Source organism: Chiloscyllium punctatum, chromosome 3 (genome assembly GCF_047496795.1).
Source record: "Chiloscyllium punctatum isolate Juve2018m chromosome 3, sChiPun1.3, whole genome shotgun sequence".
NCBI classification, from domain to species: domain Eukaryota; kingdom Metazoa; phylum Chordata; class Chondrichthyes; order Orectolobiformes; family Hemiscylliidae; genus Chiloscyllium; species Chiloscyllium punctatum.
The window spans coordinates 75,698,751-75,722,693 of NC_092741.1; the positions used below are offsets into that span (position 1 = coordinate 75,698,751).

Here is a 23,943-nt window from a genome sequence, read left to right on the forward strand (position 1 = left end):
TGGATTGTGGAAGGAAACTGGAGCACCTGGAGGAAATCTGCGCAGACGTGAGGAGAATGTGCAAACTCCACACAGACAGTTGCCCGAGGCTGGAATCAAACCCGGGTCCTTGGTGTTATGAGGCAGCAGTGCTAACCACTGAGCCACCGTGCCACCCTGAATTTTGGAGTTGTCGATGACGTTAGTTAGGTCACAGATGGGGTACTGCATGCAGTACTCCGTACTGTAGGAAGGATGTGATTACACTGGAGAGGGTGTAGTGGAGATTCGTCAGAATGTTGCCTGGAATGGTACAATTCAGCGATGAAGAGTGACTAGAGAGGCTGTGGTTATTTTTATTTGAGTAGAGAAGGCTGGGGAGTGACCTGATTGAGGTGGACACAGTTCTGAGGGGGAAGAAACAATTTCCCCCTTAATAGAGGTCAGTAACCATGGGGCACAGTTTTAAGGCAAGGAGCAAGAGGCTTACAGGGGATTGGAGGATTTGTTTTCCACTGAGAATGGTGGAATTCTGGAACTCCCTGCTAGTTAGGGTGGTAGAGGCAGAAACCCCTCAGAACATCAAGAAAGTTTGAGTTATAAGAGGAGGTTGGGTAGGCTGGTACATTTTTCACTGGAGCAAAGGAGGTTGAGGAGTGACCTTGTAGAGGTTTATAAAATCAAGAGAGATATAGATAAGGTGAATGGTGTGTGTCTTTTACCTATGCTGGGGGAGTTCAAGGCTAGGATGCATATTTTCAAGGTGAGAGGAGAAAGATTAGTAAAGACTTGAGGAGCAAATTTTTTTTTAGACAGAGTGGTTTGTGTCAGGAACGAACTTCCGGAGGAAGTGGTGGATGCAGATACAGTTAGTGTTTAAAAGACACTTAGATAAGTTCATGAATAAGAAATGTTTGGAGGGCTATGGGCCAAACATGGGCAGATGGGACTAGTTTAGTTTGGGATTATGGTCAGCATGGAGTGGTTGGGCCGAAGGGTCTTTTTCCATGCTGTATGATTTGAGTCAACTGCAGTTATAGATATTTTTAATCAACCTGTTCAAAAGTGTTACGTCACACCCCTTAAGCAAGTGAGGTTTGAACCCAGACACTCTCACCCAAACGTAGAGACATCTCAAATTCCAATTCATTGCACATCTGCTCCTCTTCCACTAGCTTGATTATAGTGGTATCAGCAATGTTTTAATGAAGTGTGCAAACGGGTGTGACAGAAGCAGCATCAGATATACCTAATACTGGGACGTGAGTGTGATGAAGGTACAAAACAGGACAACCTGTGTGCCAAACAGCATAAACAGCAAGGAATGTTCAGAGCTAAGCAATTCCACAACCAACAGATGAGAACTAAGGCCCTGGCAGCCTTTCCACATCACATTTGTGACAATTAATTTCATCAATACCGCCATTCTAAAGAATGTGGGAACCCAGCATGTCAGTGCAAAAGATGAGGCTGAAGCATTCGCAACATCTTCAACCAGAGGTGCTGACTGTGAGGTCCATCTCTGGATCCTTGCGAAGTTCCGAAAATCACAGGTGCCAGTCTCCAGCAAATTTGATTCACTCCAGGTGATATAAAGAAACAGTTGGAGACACTGAGACTGCAAAGGCTATGCACCCTGTCAATCTTGCAATAGTTCTGAAAACTTATGCTCCAGAACTTGCTGCACCCCAAGCCAAGTTTTTCCAATATAACTATAACACTAATGTCTAGTTGTCAAACGTGAAATGTTGTCCAGGTGTTGCGTCCTGAACACAAAAAACAAGACAAATCCAACCTGGCCAACTCCAGCTTCAGCAGTCTACTCTCAATCATCAGTAAAGTAATGGAACGTGTCATCAAGAGTGCTATCAGTTAGCACTTGCAAAGCAATAACTTCTTCATTTGAGGCTCAGTTTGGGTCCTGCCTTGGCCATTCAGCTCATGACCTCATTGCATCCTTCATTTAAAGATGCACTAAAGAGCTGGATTCCAAATGTGAGATGAGAATGTTTGCGATTGGATATTAGTTATTTATGCTCCAGGTTATTTCTATAACTGTTCCCCTTAGTAGTGTTCTAAGCCCACACATCTCCACCTCCACAATTCAGTCAGAAGTGGAGATGTTTGCTGCGTATTGTGCAATATTCAATGCCATTTACAACTCTCCAGACACTGGAGCAGTCAATGTTCAAATGCAGGACCTGAACAATATCCAGACTGAGGCTGACAAATGGCAAGTAAGATTCACATCACAGCAATGCCAGCCAATGACCATTTCCATCAAGAGCAACTCTAACCAAACTTGATTTTCAATTGCAGTACCATCCTGAACTGGATGAGACATAAATATTCAACTCTGGATTGTCCAGCAGTCCCCAACATCATAGATGCCACTCTCCAGAAAATTTGATTCACTCCACATGAAATAACAAAACAGTTAGAGGCACTGGATACTGTAAAAACTATGGTTTCTGACAATAGAAGATTATAGAATCCCTACAATGTGGAAACAGGCCATTTGGCCAACAAGTATTCACTGACCGTCTGAAGAGTATCTCACCTAGGCCCATTTCCCTACCCTATTACTCTACATTTCCCCTGACTAATGCCTCTAGCCTACACATTCCTGAACACTGGTCAATTTAGCATGGTCAGTTCACCTAATCTGCACATCTTTGGACTGTGGGAGAAAACCAGAGCACCCAGCAGAAACCTACAGACATGGGGAGAAAGGGCAAACTTCACACAGATGGGCACTCTAAGTTGGAATTGAACCCGGGTCCCTGGAATTGAACCATGAGGCAGTAGTGCTAACCATTGAGCCACTGTGCTGCCCCTGAAAACCTGTACTCCAGAACTACTTGCACTTATAGCTGTATTGGAATAGTATGGCTATAACATGAGTATCTACCTGACAAATGTAGAACATTGCCCAGGTAGGTACTGTACACAAAAAGCAGGGTAGAAGCTACAATCCTGCAGCATGCAATTTGCCTCCTGACTTCCAAATCCTGTCCATTATCTGCAAGGCACAAGTCAGGATTGTGATAGAATACTGCCCACTTGCAAAAGCAAGTACAACTCCAACAGCACTTGAGAAGCTTGATATTATCCAGGACAGAGCAGTGCATTTGATTGGCGCCACACCCACAAATATTCATTTCCTCCACCATCAATGCTCAGTAGCAGCAGTGATTAGATTAGATTAGATTACTTAGATTAGATTAGATTTAGATTGCCCTACAAGATGCACTGTAGAAATTCACCAAGATTCCTTGGACAACACCTTCCAAATCTACAACACTTCCACCTAGAAATACAAGGGTGGCAAATATATGGGAATACCATCACCTTCAAGCCACTCACCATCTTGACTTGAAAATATATTGTTATTCCTTCAGATTTGCTAAGTCAGAATCTTGGAATTTCCTTAGTGGTATCGTGGGTGTACCTACACCAAATGGTCCACAGTGGTTTAAGAAAATGTTAATTTCAGTGCACTAGTTCTTGTTTAATGTTGGTTTTGTGCAGCTTGGCTCAACTTGTGCTTCAGTGATTACTGCAGTCTTTTTCAAGATTTTATTTTCCTTTCTGAAATCATTTCAGTCCATGAAAATCCCAGAGCTTAAAAATCAGATGATGGAAGTAGAAAATTGATGGTCCATATTTTATTACATTTAGAGTCATAGAGATGTATAACACGAAAGCAGACCCTTCGGTCCAACTTGTCCATGCTGACCAGATATCCCAACCCAATCTAGTCCCACCTGCAACCACCTGGCCCATATCCCTCTTGTACTCAATACTCTGATCAATAAAGCATACCAAACACCTCCTTCACTATCCTATCTACCTGCGACTCCACTTTCAAGGAGCTATGAACCTGCACTCCAAGGTCCCTTTGTTCAGCAACACTCCCCATTAAGTGTCTAAGTCCTGCTAAGATTTGCTTTCCCAAAATACAGCACCTCACATTTATCTAAATTAAACTCCATCTGCCACTTCTCAGCCCATTGGCCCATCTGATCAAGATCCCTTTATAATCTGAGGTAACTGTCTTCATTGTCCACTACAACTCCGATTTTGGTGTCATCTGCAAACTTACTAACTATATCTCTCTCTTATGCTCACATCCAAATCATTTATGTAAATGATGAAAAGTAGTGGACCCAGCATCGATCCTTGTGGTACTCCACTGATCACAGGCCTCCAGTCTGAAAAAACAACCCTCCACCCACCAACCTCTGTCTTTCACCTTTGAGCCAGTTCTGTATCCAAACAGCTAGTTCTCCCTGTATTCCATGAGATCTAACCTTGTTAATCAGTCTTCCATGGGGAACCTTGTTGAATGCCTCACTGAAGTCTATATAGACCACATCTACCGCTCTACACTCATCAATCCTCTTTGTTATTTCTTCAAAAAACTCAATCAAGTTTGTGAGACATGATTTCCCATGCACAAAACCATGTTGACTATCCCTAATCAGTCCTTGCCTTTCCAAATACATGTACATCCTGTCCCTCAGGGTTCCCTCCAACAACTTGCCCACCACTGACGTCAGGCTCATTGGTCTGTAGTTCCCTGGCTTGTCCTTGCCACCCTTCTTAAACAGTGGCACCACGTTAGCTAACCTCCAGTCTTCTGGCACCTCACCTGTGACTATTGATGATACAAGTTTCTCAAGAGGCCCAGCAATCACTTCTCTAGCTTCCCACAGAGTTATATGGTATACTGATTAGGTCCTGGGTCCACTTTTACGTGTTTCAAGACATCCAGCACTTCCTCCTCTGTAATATGGACATTTTTCAAGATGTCACCATCTATTTTCCTGCATTCTATATCTTCCATGTCCTTTTCCACAGTAAATACTGATGCAAAATACTTGTTTAGTATCTGCCCCATCTCCTGCGGCTCCACAGCCTTGCTGATCTTTGAGGGGGCCTATTCTCTCCCTAGTTACCCTCTTGTACTTAATGTATTTGTAAAAACGCTTTGGGTTCTCCTTAACTATATTTGCCAAAGCTATCTCATGTCCCTTTTTTGCCCTCCTGATTTCCCTCTTAAGTATACTCCTACTGCCTTTATATTCTTCTCAGGATTTACTCAATCTATCCTCTCTGTACCTGATATATGCTTCCTTCTTCTTAACCAAACCCTCAATTTTCTTTAGTCGTCCAGCATTCCCTATACCTACCAGCCTTTCCTTTCACCCTAACAGGAATATACTGTCTCTGGATTCTCGTTATCTCATTTCTGAAGGCTTCCCATTTTATAGCCATCCCTTTACCTGCGAACATCTGCTCCCAATTGGCTTTTGAAAGTTCTTGCCTAATACCGTCAAAATTGGTCTTCCTCCAATTTAGGACTTCACCTTTTAGATCTGGTCTGTCCTTTTCCATCACTATTTTAAAACTAATAGAATTATGATCGCTGGCCCCAAAGTGCCCACCCCACCACTAACACCTCAGTCACCTGTCCTGCCTTATTTCCCAAGAGTAGGTCAAGTTTTCCACCTTCTCTAGTAGGTGGAATCACAATCCCAATAAGGTAATCCTCCCTTTCTTATTTCTCAGTTCCACTCAAATAACTTCCCTGGATATATTTCTACGAATATCCTCCCTAAGTCCAGCTGTAATACTATCCCTTATCAAAAACGCCACTTCCCCTCCTCTCTTGCCTCCTTTTATGTCCTTCCTGTAGCATTTGTATCCTGGAACATTAAGCTGCCAGTCCTGTCCATCCCTGAGACATGTTTCTGTAATTGCTATGATATCCCAGTCCTATGTTCCTAACCATGCTCTGAGTTCATCTGCCTTTCCTGTAAATAAATGCAATTTAATCTATCAGTCCTACCTTGTTCTGTGCTTTGTCCTTGCCTGCCCTGACTCTTTGACTCGCCTTTGTTCTCAACTGTAGCAGTCTCAGATTGAAATCTTTCCTCACTATCTCCCTGGGACCCCCCCACCCCATGCCCACCTTACTCGTTTAAATCCTCGCAAGCAGCTCTAGCAAATCTCCCTGCTAGTATATTAGTCCCCTTCCAATTTAAGTGCAATCTGTCCTTGTATAGATCACTTCTACCCCAAAACAGCTTCCAAAGATCCAGAAATGTGAATCCTTTTCCTGTACACCAGCTCCTCAGCCATGCATTCATCTGCTCTATCCTCCTATTCTTGCCCTCACTAGCCCGTAGCAACAGGAGTAATCCAGACATTACTACTCTTGAGGGCCTCCTTTTTAAATTCCTGCCTAACTCTCTGTAATCTCCCTTCAGAATCTCAACCTTTTCCCTCCGATGTCATTGGTTCCAATGTGTACAATGACCTCCTGCTGGTCCCTCTCCCCCTTAAGAACATTCTGCACCCTCTCTGAGACATCCTTGATCCTGGCACCAGGGAAGCAACACACCATTCTGATTTTTTGCAGCAGGCCACAGAAACGTCTGTCTGTACCTCGGACTAGAAAGTCCCCTAACACAATTGATCGCTTGGAACTTAATGTACCTCTCATTACATTAGAGCCAGTCTCAATGCCAGAAACTTGTATGTTCATGCTACGTACTCCTGAGCGTCCATCACCCCCTACATTTTCCAAAAGAGCATACTTGTTTGAAATGGGGGTAACCACAGAAGACTCCTGCCCTACCTTCCTACCTTTCCTGTAGTTAGGTAAAAACAATGACTGCAGATGCTGGAAACCAGATTCTGGATTAGTGGTGCTGGAAGAGCACAGCAGTTCAGGCAGCTTCCAAGGAGCAGCGAAATTGACATTTCGGGCAAAAGCCCATCTGTGTGACTGTATCTGAGACTTTACCCCCTTCCTATAACTGCCATCCATCACATCCCCTTGCTCTTGTAAATTCCTCATTGCCTCAAACTGCCTCTCCAACCAATCCATTCGATCTGATCAGATTCGCAATCAACGGCATTTATTGCAGATATAATCCTCAGTAACCCGTAAGCTCTCCCTAAACTCCCACATCCAACGAGAAGAGCATATCACTCTAAGGGCCACTTTTGCTTCTTTCAATCTACAGACCCAGAAAATAGCACCACCTTATTCCTCTACGAAACACTGCTCAAGGTTAAATTAATACTTACGGCTTACGTTTTAAGTTTAATCAAGAGACATAGCTCAATAATGGAACCCACTACTCATTACTGCAGACTTATTTTAAGGCCACGCTTAAATCCACTTACCTGCTTCTGTGCTGTGACCTTTCCCAAATAGGTTTCTCCAAGATCAGTTGTGAATTTCAATATTTTGTAATTTTCCCAGACGCACTCCGATGTCCAGCGATACATGAATTCAACAGCAAAGGCAGTAACTGCTAACTCTGTCAGTTAGCAATGTGGGTTTTTCGTCTCTCTCTCTCTCTCTCTCTCTCTCTCTCTCTCTCCTGCTCTGACCTCACCATGTGCTTCCTTTGACTGTTCTTCTCCCTTTTAAAACTGCTGTTGTTTTGACTTTTTTTTTCCAGTAATTGCTGCTCCTGGAATTTGTTACAAAGGTTTCTTCCCCGGGAGCTCTAGGTTAGGAAATAAACATTTTGAAATTACGAAAGGTATTTGTGGTTTGGGAAATGAAATATTATTTTCATAGTTTAATGGACAAAAAAAGGGCATAAATTCAGGATTATTAATGGAAGTTGAAGGAGTAAACCAGATTTTATTTTGTATTTATAAGTGAAAATACAAAGTGCCTGTTGTAACATATGTCATGAACCATTTAAGAATAAGGAAGGAAAGGTTGAAAAAGAAGAAAATACAGGAAAATGTAGGGCATAAAGACAGGATTAAAATAGGACAAACTCAATAATATACAGTGGTACAGATGCAAAGGACCAAATGACCACTTTATTATTGTATTACAAAATCTATTCTGATCTTTCAAATTATGTCCCAAGTCTTTGAAGTATTGTGAGATTTGGCTGTGGCTAAAGATGACAAAGATGGGTTTATTCTCGGTTTGCAGTAAGTTCAGTCAAGATGTTTCCTGCCATTGTCTTTGAACATTAGCTGAACTTCGGTTGTGGGTTTCCAGGCTGGAGATTGAGCATAACAGAATATCGTTAGTTAGTGAAACAATTTTTATTCTTTTGGTTGCAAGGAAAACCACCCTAATCTATTCAATCTTTCCTCATGACTGAATGTTCTTTTAAATCTCTGCAGTATTGTTCCTATAATGTGGTGAGCAAATTCTTCATAAAACTCCAGCTGTGGCCTAACCAGTGTCTTGAATAGTTCCAGCATTTTATCCCATCTTTTATATTCAATACCTTAACCAATGACAAAAAGCATCCTACATTCCTTCTTTACCACCTTAGCCACCTGTCTTGCTGTTTTCAGATATCTATGGACATGCAGTCATGTTCTCTCACTTCCTCCACCCTTTGCAATTCTCTTGAGTTGATTGTATATTCCCTTGCCTTGTTTGCCTTCCACAAAGACATAACCTCGCACTTCTCCAGTTTGAATTTCATTTGCCACTTAACTGCCAACTCAACTAAACCACTAATATCATTCTACAGTTAGCAGTCATTCTCTTCACGATCAACTCCAGAAAATTTGTGTTATCTACAAACTTCTAAAATCTTAATCATGAGTATCTCCTACAAATAGCAATGATTCCAACACTGAGCCTCGTCAAACACCTCTATAAACTGCTTTTCATTTGTAAAAAACATCAGTTGACCATTGTCCTTTGTTCCCTTTCAGTGAGCCAATTTTGGATCCGACCCACCATCTTACCCTCTATCATTTGGACTTTAATCTTTCTGAACAGTCAGCAATGTAGGGCCTTACCAGATGCTTTCGTAAAATACACGTAGACAGCATCCACTGCACTACTTATTCAATCTTCCTTGTTACTTCCTCAAATTCAATTACATTCGTTTAACACAATCTTTCCTTAACAAAACCATGCTGACTCTCCCTGATTAATAAGTATCTCTGTAAGTAGCAGTTAATTCGATCTGTCTTTATTGCTTCTAGTAATTTCTGTGTGGAGTTTGCATATTCTCCCCGTGTCTGCGTGGGTTTCCTCCAGGTGCTCCGGTTTCCTCCCACAGTCCAAAGATGTGCAGGTTAGGTGAATTGGCCATGCTAAATTGCCCGTAGTGTTAGGTAAGGGGTAGATGTAGGGGTATGGGTGGGTTGCGCTTCGGCGGGGCGGTGTGGACTTGTTGGGCCGAAGGGCCTGTTTCCACACTGTAAGTAATCTAATCTAATCTAAAAAAAAAATCAGGCAGATCAATGTAAAATTATTTGGCTTATTCTTTGTACCACATTTGCAACATATCACATTAAGCATATAGAAATTGGTTGTTGAGCTGTCTGTGCAGATAATTTGCGTTTTTTTTAAAAGATAGCTACTATGTAAAAACTTGGCTTTTTTTGCGGTAAAAAAAATTATACTGAACAATTTAAGCATGTAATTGAGAAAGCATATTGATGCACTCAGAATCCTGATGTTGTTTGAAGACATGAACTCATTTTGCCAGGGTATGAGTAGAGGAGAGGGATATGTGGTACAGATATTTTCCCTCTGCAATCAATCCCAATGTCATATTACAAGATTAGTGGCTAACCTTGTAGTTTTTTTTTTGTCACACTGGAACTTAAAATGAAGTGTCATTGTCAGAAATTTGCCAGAATAAAATCTGTATTACAAATCTTATTCTACAAAAGGACATGAACAACATTTAAGAAATATTTAGATGGACATTTAAAACACATTATCGATAAAATGTTAGAATGGGACTAGAATAGCTAGATACTTTTTCTGAACCTCATCTGAAAGCTATTGTAAAATGTAAACGGATGGTACCTGGAAAGAGGAAGGGCGGGGGGAGTCTCCTGGTTTTTAAGAAAGATGGTCATTTTATATCGAGGATCAGCAAAGGGGAAAGTTTGATTACCAATTCCATCAGGTAGGGTTAGAGGTTGTACTCCATATGGCTGAAGCCACCCCAGTACAAAATAATTTGATAGATCTGTTTTTGGTGCAGCCACCATATGACTTAGAGATAGCGTCATTGGATAAGTAACCCAGAGGCTCAGGCCATTATTCTAGTCATATAGGTTCAAACCCCATAATGCCAGCTAATGGAATTTAACTTCAGTTAGTTGATTAAAATCTGGAATTGAAAGATAATCTCAGTAATGGTAACGTTGAAGCAATCATTGTTTATCATAAATACCCATCTGGTTTGTTCATTACTTATTAGGAAAGGAAATCTACCATTTTTGCCTATTTGTGACTTTTTTTGTTAATCATTCAGGGGATGTGGACTTTGCTAACTGACAGCATTTATTGCCCATCCCCAGTTGTCCTTGAGAAGTGGTGGTGAATTGCTGCAGTCTATTTGGTGAAGGTAGACCCACTTTGCTGATGGTGATGATGGTGGAGTTGCAGAATTTTAATTTAGTGACAGTGAAGGGATGGAGATTTCATGATACATAAAGCTTTGGTTTCTAATAGTGAACTCAATAGAGAAGGCTTTCTCTATGAATATAAAATGTTCTTTAATTTATTGTGTTTTCAGCATGTCATGAGGTATCATTCACAGCACCCTTGCGTATGATTTAGTCTTTGGGTCCATAGCCCATGGATTTAGCACGTGAACCTATACTGATACGTGAATGCAGGCAGAGGGACCCCTTGTCAATTCATACTGTTGCAAAGTTGGGTAGAATAATTGTGGATTAGAATGCAGGACATTAGAATTTGCTGTTTGTAAAATGCTAGGGGGAAAGCATTGTGTGGTCCCTTTAAAAAGGTTTTGCTTTTTCCGTGCTTGGAGATTTAAAATGGATGCCTGTGAAAAGCAGCTTGAAGGTGTGCAGAGAGCACCCAAATTGAAACATTTGTATCGGAACGCTGTACAGTTAGCAGACCAAACAGGCTTTGGGATTGAGCCAATAAATTTGAACCAAGCCCTTGGATACCAAAAATCTGTCAAATTTAAATTTGATGTTTGACAACCTAGGACCAATCTGATTGTAAAAATAATGATATGTCATCAAGGGTATAGAATAAGAGGGCAATTGGAAAATCAGCAGAGCTAACTGCCATCTACTAAAGATAACCGCTCTCAGCTCTTAGAGAAAACACCATCTATTTACAACGGTACCAATGACAGAAAGAATAAGAAAAGACAGAAGAAATGATAAAGAAGGCGTTCCTGATAGAACGATAGGAGGAGAAGGCACAGAACAGTTTGGACGTCGTAACTTGGCTGTAAATTAAAGAGACTAAATATAAATGGGCCTTATATTTATTGGAACAGCAAACCATTAGAATCTTGCTTTGAATGGGAAACAATTTGTCGTTAGAAGGGATTATTCAGTTTGTGAATAGTTTAGTAAATTTGTTCACTGTTAGAAAAATAAAAGTTGCAGAAAGGCAGGTTACATCACTTTTCATACTACTTTTACAGGTGAGGTGCTTTTTGAGTAGTTCATTTTAGTTCTCCGAGGGGGTTCAACCTCTGCTTTATAACAATGCAAAATAAATTTTAAGGTTGCTGTACCATTATGCTAAATCTTAGTTGAACCTCCACCACAGTTTCATTGTCCCCTTATCCTCAGCACTCAAAAATATATTGAGCTATGTCTACAAAAATACTAGAGTACTGATCATCCAGATAAAAAATTCAAATATTTCATAGCCTTAAATGAAGAAATTTTTCTTCATCTTAGCCTTATTTAAAGGCAAATAATGCTGTAACATACAAGTTGATTAAATTCTGAATCTTTGTTCAGATGAGGCTTTAAACTGACTTTACAAATGCAAAAGTTTCCATGACTGTGTATTGTTACTGGAAAAATTAATCTCATTGCTGTTTGTGTAACCTTGCTGTGTGTGAATTGACTGCTATTTTGACTGAAAATATTTGCTGAGTATTTCATGGCAAAGTATATCCTGACAGCATGAAAGTTGTTGTATAAATTAAGACCCATCTTTTATGAACTTCTAAGTTTATTTTCCTAAAATATTTGTAGGAAATAAACAAGAGATGCTAAGGCCATTAGAAACTGAAGCATTTTAAATATTTCAAAGCTTTAATAACGTTAATGACCACATGTACTGTTACCTTTGGCAGATGTATTGATTTTCTTACTTTTGCTATTTTGCAGGATGCAGGTCAGAAGCATTTTGGAGCTGTCATGTGCAGGTCCTGTGGAATGATTTATACAGCATCCAATCCTGAGGATGAAGCGCAGCATATTCAATATCACCAAAGATTCCTAGAAGGGCTCCGTTATGTGGTATGAAAGGTTTTATTAATTTTTATTAATTTTATTATTAATTTTTTATATGCAATCTTGTCCAAATTCAAGGTTTCAAATTCCTTGATTTTGTTTGTATGCATTATAAAATTTCACTGATTTTATGTGATGTTAAGAATAAGTATAGTCTTTAGTATAAATGGGGTTAGTTGGATAAATACCAAGATTTGCAAACAATATCTAGTTCCCACTTTAATTTTGTACATTTTGTACATTTTGTCCCTCATCCAATAAATTCCCATGTATATACATTTTATTAAGGAAACTGCTTGTGCAAATTTGTCACACTTTAATTATACTCTTCTGTCACTAGTAGCTCCATTTGATGAAAGGTATTTTTACAGCCCTACCAACTTTTCAAGACTATTGGATGTCTGGAAGCATTATACAGCCAACTACATACTTTTAAGTATAGCCACTGTTATAATGTTAGGAATACAGCTGCCAATTTGCAAACAGCAATCTCTGGGGAGAAAAGAGTTGTAATAAACAGATTGTCTGTCTGCTTTTTTATAATATTGGTTAAAGGATAAATGTTAAGCAGAACAACAAAAATAACTTCTGATGAAGGGCTTATGTCCGAAACATTGATTCTCCTGCTCCTCGGACGCTGCCTGACCTGCTGTGCTTTTCCAGCTACACACACTCGACTCTGATCTCCAGCATCTACAGTCCTCACTTTCTTCAAACAAGGATAACTCACCTGGCTTTTTTCTTAAAATGGTCGCAGAAGATACTATATACGCTTTTGTTTTATTCATTCTTGGGAATTGGGTGTTACTGGCTAGGCTACCATTTATTGCCCATCCCTAGTTGCCTTTGAGGTGAAGGTGAGGTGTCTCCTTGAACAACTGCATTCCATTTGGCAGACCTAGGTTAGTTTAAAAACATTGAGTGAATCTGGAAGGTTGTAAAAGTCCATTTACTTCAGATTTAAGTAATCTAATCAAATCTAAAAAAAATTGTTAATGAGAGATAATTAATCTAGACATCAGTTTGAGGCCTGCAGGCTATATTGTAGTAGAGATGGGGCGAAGCTTAGGAAAATATTCAGGATTTAATTTATCTGGATGTTTGCTGAGAGAGTTAACTGCAGATTAGAACTGCTATGTGTAGTTTACAGTCCACTGACTGTAGATTGCCAAGTAAGTGATAGTTAGCTAGGCCTACATTAAGCAGTTTTTTAAAAAAAACACTAGGTTCTTTGTTCATAGCATGGAATGTTAGTGGGACTTTGTTTGAATCTTGAGGGAGAGAAGAATCAAGATTGTCTCAAGCTTCAAAAATAGGTAATCTGTCTTATTACAAAACAAAAGTAAACAGTCAAATTAGATTGGAAGCAACATTATTTTTCTTATTATTGTTGCTGTACAAATCTGAGGTCTGTGCGTGGATTTCCTTAATTAATGTTGATCGATGTTCATGGGCCTACCCAGCAGCTATGCAGCTTGGAGAGCAAATTGATTAGAAACATTGAAAATTAACCAGAATGTTGGATTGGGGTGTCCACTGCGAAGAGATGGTATATGAGCATTTTACCTCTTGAAACAAGCTGGAGCTGAGGGCATTCTCCAGAGGACTGATATGCACCTATAGCAGTCACTACAGAAATAATTAACTTTAAGATCAATGTGCCTTTGTAAGAAAATTCTTATTACATAGTTATAATCCATGTTTGTGGGTTAATTATTTATTTTGTGCAGTTCCTTCAATGTACATTTTGCCACAAGACTGTACTTAGTTAAACAAAAAGGTTTTATTGGTTAACATTAGGTTTTTAGATTTCTCTTTAAATGTTAATGATTCCTCACTCGCCACTAAGGGCTTCCCTTGGCCCGAAGGTGGAACTGTGCACAACACCTCACTTCCATCTCTGCAAAAATTCAGACCACTCAGAAGCAAACAACTAGGTGGCAGGGAAGTCAGCCATTGAATTCTGCAAGCCCACTGCCTTCAAGTCCACTTGCACAAGAGTCTAAAACCAGCCTTGGAATGCATTTGCAGTCTTGATGAAGGTGAGGTTCATTGTGCGTGAAACTGAGATCCATTTTGGTGTATTATTTCCACTGTCAAATGGCATACAAATGTTTACTAACCAATCATGAAGCCGTACCATTAGCTGACATATTAAGAGTGCTGGCAACATAAACAAACATAAATTTATACTTGCAGGGAAGGGTGAGGAAATTTCAGCAGAATGACGAAAGGACTATGCCACAATGATACTTTTCATTCTTTTGAATTATTGAAATTGCATTGTTGTAAAAAGTACTTCTATTCAACATACAGGGATGGAAGAAAGAGCGTGTGGTGGCAGAATATCTAGATGGAAAAATTATATTGATTCTGCCAGAAGACCCCAAGTATGCGCTTAAAAAAGTAAGAAAAAGCATGTATTGATAAACTTTCTCCCAAAGTCTGTAGTATATAAGTTTTTGATTAAATTTTCAATCTTGAATGAAATGTTCAATAGAATAACTTAATTTACTGAATTCAGTTTTTAAAGTACTTTAATGTTTTAAATTTTAATTTAGATTTTTGAATATTTCAGTAAGCGAGGTGAGATTTCATGCAAGTTTTTGAGATTGCTGCCTGTACGAACAGAAGAGGGATGAAATATTTAAGGAGGAAAGCAGCACAAGTAGCTGCATGGATGTTCTTTTTAAAGACAAATGTAAAAATGCACTCTGCACATTTGGTACTGGACGGGACACAAATAAGAATTGAGCAAGTAGTTATATATTTGAGGAGTCTGGAGTTGTTCTTGGTCACCAGGATGATGTCCGAAGTTGGTTTTAAAGAACGCGGAACAGTGAAATCTGACATTATCAAACCAGCTCTGATGACTGACTGAACTGATTCTGTGCTTGGTATTTCAGAGAGGAAACATGGAAGTGTACTGCCATAACAAAACAAGTAGATGACTATCTGCTCAAAGTAGGCATCAAGGACAGAAATTAAAGAATATATTTTTGTTGTGATTTTACACTTTTTTTTCAATAGGTAGAGGAAGTGCGAGAATTGGTTGATAATGAACTGGGATTTCAGCAAGCTACATTAAGCTATCCAGAACGAAGTAAAACCTACATGTTTGTCTCAAATGAGAAGAGGATTGTTGGCTGTCTTATCACAGAATCTATCAAACAGGTAAGGAATTTCTTTGATGTACATGCAACCAAGATGCTTTACATGTTTATAAACGTTAGTGCTTCTGGATCACGAAATAAAATCTATTATTTGCATTTGTGTCATTGGCACAAAGTTTTATTTAAACCAACAGCTAAATAAGGTTAGACTAAAGCAGAAATCACTTGCCTTATTCAAGTTGTTTGCTAAAATCTGAAAGACCGTGGTCTATTTCAACCAAAGTAACTTCAACTCCCATATTATTGGTAAGAAAGCGAAGTAAACATTGGCTTTGCCAGCAATGCTAACATCCCAGAATCGGATATATATGTAAAAGTTAAATTTTGCTGTTTCCTAGTGTTCATCTTGTACGATTTAGTCACTCCTTCATATGAGTTTTGTTCAAGTCCAGGTACCTTTGAAGTCTGCCTCAATCCCAAAGTATACTTTTATGCATTCAGTTCTACTTTTCACATCTCATCATGATTCATGCCTTTTTGCAGCATCCTATAATTTATCCCCTCACCCCCCAACCCACGTCTGATCCTACCTCCACTGTTTCCTTCCTACTGTATTACGTGATCTTAATGATCTTCTCTCCCAGTTACTCGTATTAAAGCATCCCTGACAATAACTTTGTTCCAACCTATGATAGGTGTTCCTTTCCAACAAAAGCACAGTATCGTGGCTGATGGAAATCTGTTTTTTAAAAAAAACAGAAAATGGAGAAAGACTCAGGTGTAGCAGCACCTGTAGAAAGCGAAAGTTAATGTTTCAAATCAAATGTAGGTTTGATAAGTGTTTGTATTCCTTTTTCGTTGTGCTGAGTTAGTATGGAACTATTAGTTAGTATTAATTTAGTGCATCTATAAAGAAATAAGCCAGATAGAATACTTGCACAATGGAGAGTGGACTGCAGAGACTTATAAAATTAAGAGTTAACAGTTTGAGTCCAGTATGATTACTTTAGAAGAGTTGTACCAGACTACATGTTTACTCTGTTTCTTCCTCCTCAGATGCTGCCAGACCTGCTGAGTTTCTCTAGCATTTGTTTCAGATTTCCAACATCCAAAGTATTTCAGTTTCTTTACAAAAATAGTTGGTCAGCACAAGGTAACAGTAACAAAGGGAAAATCTGAAGGACTCTATTAATGATTTTACAGTCAGCTGTTATAGCTAATTTTAAATATATTGATTACTTAGCTCCTTTGCAGAGGATCTTGCTGGAACCTTTAGTTTAATTTTAAATTTGTTTGAGATGGTAGAGAAGATTCTTTTATTTTGAAGCATTTTGTTCTTTAATTTTCTTGGATAACCTCTGAAGGCCTTTCGGGTGCTATCTGAACCTACTGATCAGAAAAATACAGAAAACAATCACCTATTGGAACATCATCGTGCCTGGAGATGTTCTACGGTGCCAGAAGAGGCTATTTGTGGCATAAGCAGAATCTGGGTCTTCAGTCTTTTGCGGAGAAAACAAATTGCCAGTAGAATGGTGGACATTGTTCGGTAATTTTTAAAAATATTTCCTTACTCCTGTTTATAAAATGAATTTGGGAATTTATATAATTTAATTTAATGTACTTTATCTCTTTTCAGAAAGACATTCATGTATGGAACTTGCCTGAATAAAAATGAGATCGCCTTCTCTGATCCAACACCATCAGGCAAGCTTTTTGCATCTAAATACTGTGAAACTCCAAATTTCCTGGTTTATAACTTTATTGGTTAACCTGAGTTTTGACTGTAACCACTTACCCTGCCAAATGTTGTACTAATTGGTAAGGAAGACTCTTTGCTTTGTATAGTATAAACTAATCTCTGAATACAGGTCCAGTATCCCAAATCTGCAATTGTCCAGAAACCAAATATTCTCTTACCCCCTCAACATTTATGTAATTTATAATACAAGCCACAAATACAAATTGGCATTCAGCAATTTTAAATGGACTATGCTTTTCAGGATCCACCTCATTGTGACACACTGGATTGTTGACTTAAAATGCATTGACTAAGTTCATTTGGGTTTCTACAGGTCAGATAACAGGTAATTAAAAATTCAGGAAATTTGGCACAGCCTCCGTTCCCAGTATGTGATGTTAAATTCATACTAGTCTTCTGACACACTTTGCACTGTTTGCAAAAACTCATTTGATCTAAAAGCAATGTTAAGGGTTACTATGTTAATTATGTTGTTAAAATTGATTTGTGGAAACTTAATATTCTAAATGAAAACGATTGATGGAGACATGTAAATATGCTTAATTTTATTGCTGTTCACCTTTGTCCATTAAACTACCTATAATACAGGCTTCTAGAATAAGAGTTTTCAGAAACACAACTTTGTTTAGAAAAGTGAAATGTCTATATAATAAGGTTATCACAGTTAGTGAATTTTAAATCTTATCCTGCTATGCCTATTTTAGCAGCTTTTGGCCCCTCCAAATATTTGATCCAACACTTAGTATCAGTAGAAATTGCTCATTGTAATACAATAAAAAGTTGATTATACCTAATGTCTGGGTATTCATCATTCTCAGCTTTGATTGTCAAAAATTTTCACTTTTCATAGGGTACAATTTAATATTAATTTGAAAATTGCATGTAATGAATTCTGGTGATTGACCCCAGACTTCTGTTTCTTAATCTAAGTTCCCATCTTCACAATTATTCGTAGTATGGTTAGAGAATAAAAAGCACAAAGCCAGTCACTAATTACAAAAAAGAACAGTTCAGTAACATGCATACCACTGGTAACAAATTTAAACTGATCTCCTATAACAAATATGAAAAGTTACAGTATTTCACCAGTGAGTACAAATCTAGAGGCAGTGTAATAATGAATATTTGAAAGAATAGTTTTATTTTAATTAAAATAAGTCACATGATTGAAATTGCTTTAATTCTGTTTAAGCAATATTAAAACTGCCACATTCTCATTCTCTAACATCAGAGTTCAGTATCTTGAATATAAAGTTTCCGCAATAACGTCAACAAAGAGTCCTGCAAGGCCAGGCCAGTGGTACGTTTCAACTAAGCCCCACATGGTATATTGAACAGGTCACACCTTGAATCATAGGACATATACTGTAGATTTGCTGCTCATGCATTTTATTCAGTTTAACTTGCAAAATATAAAGGACAATGACATGAATTTTAAAAGTGGGTTAGTACAATACATTTTATATAAGTACCTTCATAAAACAAAGACAGGTTGGACAAAAGATTTCATCGCACTATTTCTTTTCAGTTCCTTTCTCCAATTCCTCTACTATCTCTGCAGCTGAGGGACGTTTTTTAGGATTTTCATTTGTACAAACGACGAACAGTTCAACAACCTGCCTGTAGGAATCATCTAGTTCTTCCATGCTAAGTGCAGGTCTCGTTCCTAAAGCTGCATAATAAGCATCTTCATCAAAACTGTCATCAAAGCTGTCTTCATACTCATCTGTAGAGTCTAGAACAGAAGAACAAATCAAAAGTATTTAAATACAGTATAATTATCCAGGTATATTTCTTACAACCATTGGAACAAAGGACAGTTTAATCTTGTCCCAATTTGTTGCACTTGGTGTTTTCAGACTTGCTGTGGGCTGTAATCTGAAACCCAGTAGTACTACACTGCTTCACAATGAGGGATAAAATGCAAGCATACATGTTCAGTCGGCATTCTAATAATTTTCAGGTATACTCCCTTTACCAACAAATACTTCCAACTATTAACCTTGACAGCTACCTGCATTAATATCACTAAAATGAGCAAATTACTAAATTTATTTTTGGACATTGTACTTTCATATTAAACACACACAAAACCCTATTGTTATGCCTGAAGATTAACATTATTTAATATGCAAGTAACAGATAGGATCTTTCATGGTGGAAGCTCACAACACAAACCATGTCCCATGCCATCTTCAGTATACAAACATGACTTTTCTAGCAACATGAGATTTAGTGAACATAAGAAAAATAAATGGAAACATACAAGGTGCAAATCAGTGATGGAGTACTTCACACTTGCCTGCATGATTCTAGCTCCAAAAAACACAAGAAACAGAACATCCTTCAGCGCAAAACACCTGCTTGATTATCACCATATCCACAAACGTTCAGTGCTATCAAAACAGAGACTAAGGAGCAGCCCTGTGATTCCACAGATTGTAATTACAATCAGGAAAAAATGCTTCCACCTGTCTTTAATAGGTGACCTTATTCTCAGAGTATGCCCCCCCCCCCAGGTCTTTAGTCTCTCCCTATAAAGGGAGAAACACTTTCCACCTCTATCCTGCCAAACCCCTGAAGAACCCTATACTTTTCAACAAGGTCTCCTTTCATTCTTCTAAGCATCAATGAACTCAACTTCCCAAGAAAGTCCCTTCATAACAGAAGTGAACCTTCTCTGGACTACTTCCAATGCCTTTCTCTCTGCACATTCAACTCTTACTCTCAATGTTATCACTTCATTCTTATTGCACCTTCCCACTAGCACTGTCCCCAAATATCACCACATGGCATCAAATGTAAAAAGCAACATTATCTAAATGGTGAGGTTGCAAAGCTGAGGTGCAGAAAGATCTGGATGTGCTACTGCATGAATGGCAGAACATTCGAACGCAAGTGCAGTAAGTAATCAGGGAAGGCAATAGAATGTTATGTCTTACTGCAAAGGGAATTAAATACAAGAAAATGAGGTTATGTTTCAGTTATGCAGATGATAAAAATCGCAGATGTAGGAGCAGGATTGGCCATTTGGTCAAGATATGGGATCCATAACTGCCTTGAACAATATTTCAACTGCAGTCTGACCAGAGACTTATACAGCTGTACATTCCTACCCACGTATTTTTGCTTTCTTCAAATGAATACTACCCCTGCATTTATTTTCCTAACTGCCAATGAACCTAAACAATAACTTTGAAAATCATGAACTATGGCTCCCAAGTCCCTTTACGTTTTGGAATTCAGAAAATAGTCTATGCCTCTCTCCTTCCTACCAAAGTGCAAAATCTCACACTTTCCCACATTGTATTCCATTTGCCAGTTCTTTGCCTCACTCCTAACCTGTCCAAGTTTTCAGCAGCCTTCCCACTTTCTCAACACCACATGTCCCTAGCTTTGTGTCATCTCCAACAATGCCCTCATATTCTTCATCCCGTTTGTTAATGTATAACGTGAATAGTTGTGGTACCAAACCCTTTGGGACTCCAATAGTCACTAGCTGCCATCCTGAAAAATACCACTTAAACCCAATTTTCTGCCTTATGCCAGTCAGCCCCAATTCTCTATATCACCTTGCCCTATGCACCATGGGCTCTTATTTAGCAGACACTAGTACACCACCTTGTCAAAGGCCTTCTGAAAATCCTAGTAGATCAGGACACTGGTGAGACCAGATCTGGAGTACTGATCACCATACTTACAAAAGGATGTCAATGTATCAGAAGCAATTCAGAGGAGGTTTACCAATCTAATACCTGGAACAAGCAGATTGTGTTGAGCAAAGGCTTGACAGATTTAAGCTAGTATCCTCTGGAAGAATTGGAGGTGATGTAATTGAAACTAAAAAGATCCAGAAGAAACTTGACTGGACATATATGGAAAGGATGTTACTCTCGGGGGAGAATCTAAAACTAGGGTTCACACTTTAAGTACAAAGAGTCGCCTATTCGAGAGAGAAAGAATTTCTCTGGAAACTCTAATTCCGTTCCTCAAATGACAATCCTCAAATGTATAATCTTTAAGTATGTTTAAGGAAGTGGTGATTACCAAGGGTTGAAAGATGACTGGAACTATGCAAAGTTGTCGAGTCAAGATTGAAAGGAGATCAGCCGTGATCATATTGAAAGATTGAGCAGGCTTGAAGGGCTGAGTGACCAATTCATTTTTGGTTCATATATACATACAGTTTAGCTGTTGGTCATGATATTGATGTGGTTAATTCGCAAGTCCCAACGGATGGAACACAAGGAATAATAGAAACAGTCCATGATTTTCTGTCCATTCACTCAGTTTAATAAATGAAAAGTCACAGAAAACTATATATACTAATTCGCAGATCCATTCAGTGAAATAGCCACATCATTAAAGAATTATATGGAAATCCAGAAAAGTGCAAGCTTACCTTCAGAAATATTTATATGAGGCATAGAAAGAGTCATCATTTCCCATAATGTAAGGCCATAAGCGAAGATGTCTGATTTGTCTGTAATTAGGCCATTTTCTTCCAGAGCTTCTTTTGGTTTCCATGGTTCAGTTCCAATGTATGATACTTTAGGATCACTTACTGGAAAATAAATCTTAAAATTACACTGTGGATGGGGGAATTATATAAATCTTTACCTTAAAACTGTTAGCAACACTTTAAAGAATATTCCAGCACCAGAGCCTGACAGAAGGAACAGCAATCAATGCTTATCCCATATTAACAGGACTGAGTTGAGTAAAAACTGAAAACTGAGGGGGAAACACTAAAAACAAAGTTAACACCTTAGAAAATAAGTGTTTGGAACACTTTCGAGCTAAAGAATAACAGTAGAATGTGGGCATACACTAAACGTGATCAAATGCATGGAATAGCCTCAAAAATAGAAATTGCTGACAAAGCTCAGCAGATCTGGCAACATTGGTGGAGAGAGATCAGAGTTAGCATTTTGGGTAAAGTGACCCTCAGAACACCTTACACTATTTTTACACTACAGTTCTGAGGAAGAGTCAATCGACCCAAAATGCTAACTCTGATTTCTCTTCACAGCTGCTGCCAGATCTCCTGAGCTTTTCCGGCAATTTGTACTTTTGTCTCCAATTTACAACATTCACAGTTTTTAGAATAGATTGGGTATAGTGGAGACAACACTTGTGAGACATTAAAGAGATAGCTTAGTTCCACCTAATTAGCTAAGTTTTCTTGTGCACAAGCAGTCTTTTTCCCCTTCAGCATATTCTCGTGGTTGGGGATATCCTCACCATTTTAACACAAGCACTTTCAGATGAACTATAAACTGAATATGCATTTGTATTTAAGCCAACTTAAAACAAACACCCTACAGACCAAAAATACTAACAGATGACAGAACATTCCTTTCTATTAAGTCAATATATTTTGAAACCGGGGAAGAGCAAAATTATGTTCAAAACAAATGCTGCTTCAGGAACCCCGCTAATGACTAACACTCACAAAAGATAGTCAATCTGTCCAAGCTTTTTTATTATTAGGCAGAATAAACTTTAAAGGTGACAAATAGCAGTTTCCAAAGATTGACAGCGTTCAAGCACAATATTGAGCATGAAAACCCAAACACATCAGCTCTTTTCTTTACAAGATCTATTAATTTTGAAATTAATTGCAAATACTAGGAACTCCCTCAAGTCCAAGCTGTTCAAAATTTGCCTTGGTCTTCATAGATAATGAAGATAACTAAATAATATCAGAGTTGAAGAATAGCAATAATGGATGTAGGTTTGCTTGCTGAGCTGGAAGGTTCATTTTCAGACATTTTGTCACCATACTTCAAAGTGGTGTCCTTCCTGGTATCAGATAGCGCACAAACCCACCAACACACTAAAACAGCAGCTAATGAACTTAAAAGACCCTACACAGACAATAAGCAAAACTAATGTCATTTACAAAATACCGTGCAAGGACTGTAACTAACACTACATTGGACAAACAGGCAGAAAACTAGCCACCAGGATACATGAACATCAACTAGCCACAAAATGACATGACCCTCTCTCACTAGTATCCTTACATATGGATGAGGAAGGACACCACTTCAACTGGGGACAACACATCTATCCAAGGACAAGCCAAACAGAGACATGCACGAGAATTCCTAGAAGCATGGTATTCCAACTTGAACTCTATCAACAAACACATTGACTTGGATCCCATCTTGGGGCGGGGCGACACAGTGGCTCAGTGATTAGCACTGCTGCCTCATAGCGCCAGGGACCCGGGTTAGATTCTAGCCTCGGGCGACTGTGTGGAGTTTGCACATTCTCCCCGTGTCTGCGTGGGTTTCCTCTGGTGTTCTCCCACACTCCAAAGATGTGCAGGTTAGGTGAATTGGTCATGCTAAATTGCCCATAGAGGTAGGTGCATTAGTTAGGGGGAATGGGTCTGGGTGGGTTACTCTTCGGAGGGTCGGTCTGGATGAGTTGGGCCAAAGGGCCTGTTTCCACACTGTAGGGAATCTAATCTAATCTAAAAAAGAACAGGAAGTGACATCACCAACCCAAGGAAACCCAAACATATAAATATAAAGCAGGAAACACCCGCAGTGCTTCGGCCGGAGGCTCACTGAAGATGTTTCCTAGTATGGTGACGAAATGCCGGAAAATGAACCATCCAGCTCAGCAAGCAAACCTACATCCAGAACCTAAACCTGAGCTAAATATCTTCTCAAAACTTAATATCAATAATTTAATACAATTTACATGCAGTGTACTGTTCCTGCAAGCACCATAAAATCAAAATGGTTTGATCAAAGAACAAAAAAAATTTACAGTCCAGGAACAGGCCCTTCAGCCCTCCAAGCCTGA

General features: G+C 38.9%; 2 protein-coding genes across 4 annotated transcripts in view; one reads left to right on the forward strand and one right to left on the reverse strand.

The window, feature by feature from the left end:
• Positions 1–17,910, forward strand: part of esco2 (establishment of sister chromatid cohesion N-acetyltransferase 2) — a 51,746-nt gene extending 33,836 nt beyond the window's left edge. For both annotated transcript variants that reach the window (XM_072555244.1, XM_072555239.1), the window contains exons 8-12: positions 12,121–12,252; positions 14,563–14,652; positions 15,277–15,420; positions 16,724–16,908; positions 16,999–17,910. In XM_072555244.1, the coding sequence (XP_072411345.1) occupies positions 12,121–12,252; positions 14,563–14,652; positions 15,277–15,420; positions 16,724–16,908; positions 16,999–17,131 (684 nt within the window). In that variant the 3' untranslated portion in view covers positions 17,132–17,910. The remainder of the gene's footprint in view (positions 1–12,120; positions 12,253–14,562; positions 14,653–15,276; positions 15,421–16,723; positions 16,909–16,998) is intronic.
• Positions 17,911–18,243: 333 nt separating this feature from the next.
• pbk (PDZ binding kinase) overlaps positions 18,244–23,943 on the reverse strand; it is a 48,541-nt gene continuing 42,841 nt past the window's right edge. For both annotated transcript variants that reach the window (XM_072555255.1, XM_072555261.1), the window contains exons 8-9: positions 21,524–21,685; positions 18,244–18,856 (exon numbers count right to left, since the gene is read on the reverse strand). In XM_072555255.1, coding sequence (XP_072411356.1) covers positions 18,636–18,856; positions 21,524–21,685 — 383 coding nt within the window. In that variant the 3' untranslated portion in view covers positions 18,244–18,635. The remainder of the gene's footprint in view (positions 18,857–21,523; positions 21,686–23,943) is intronic.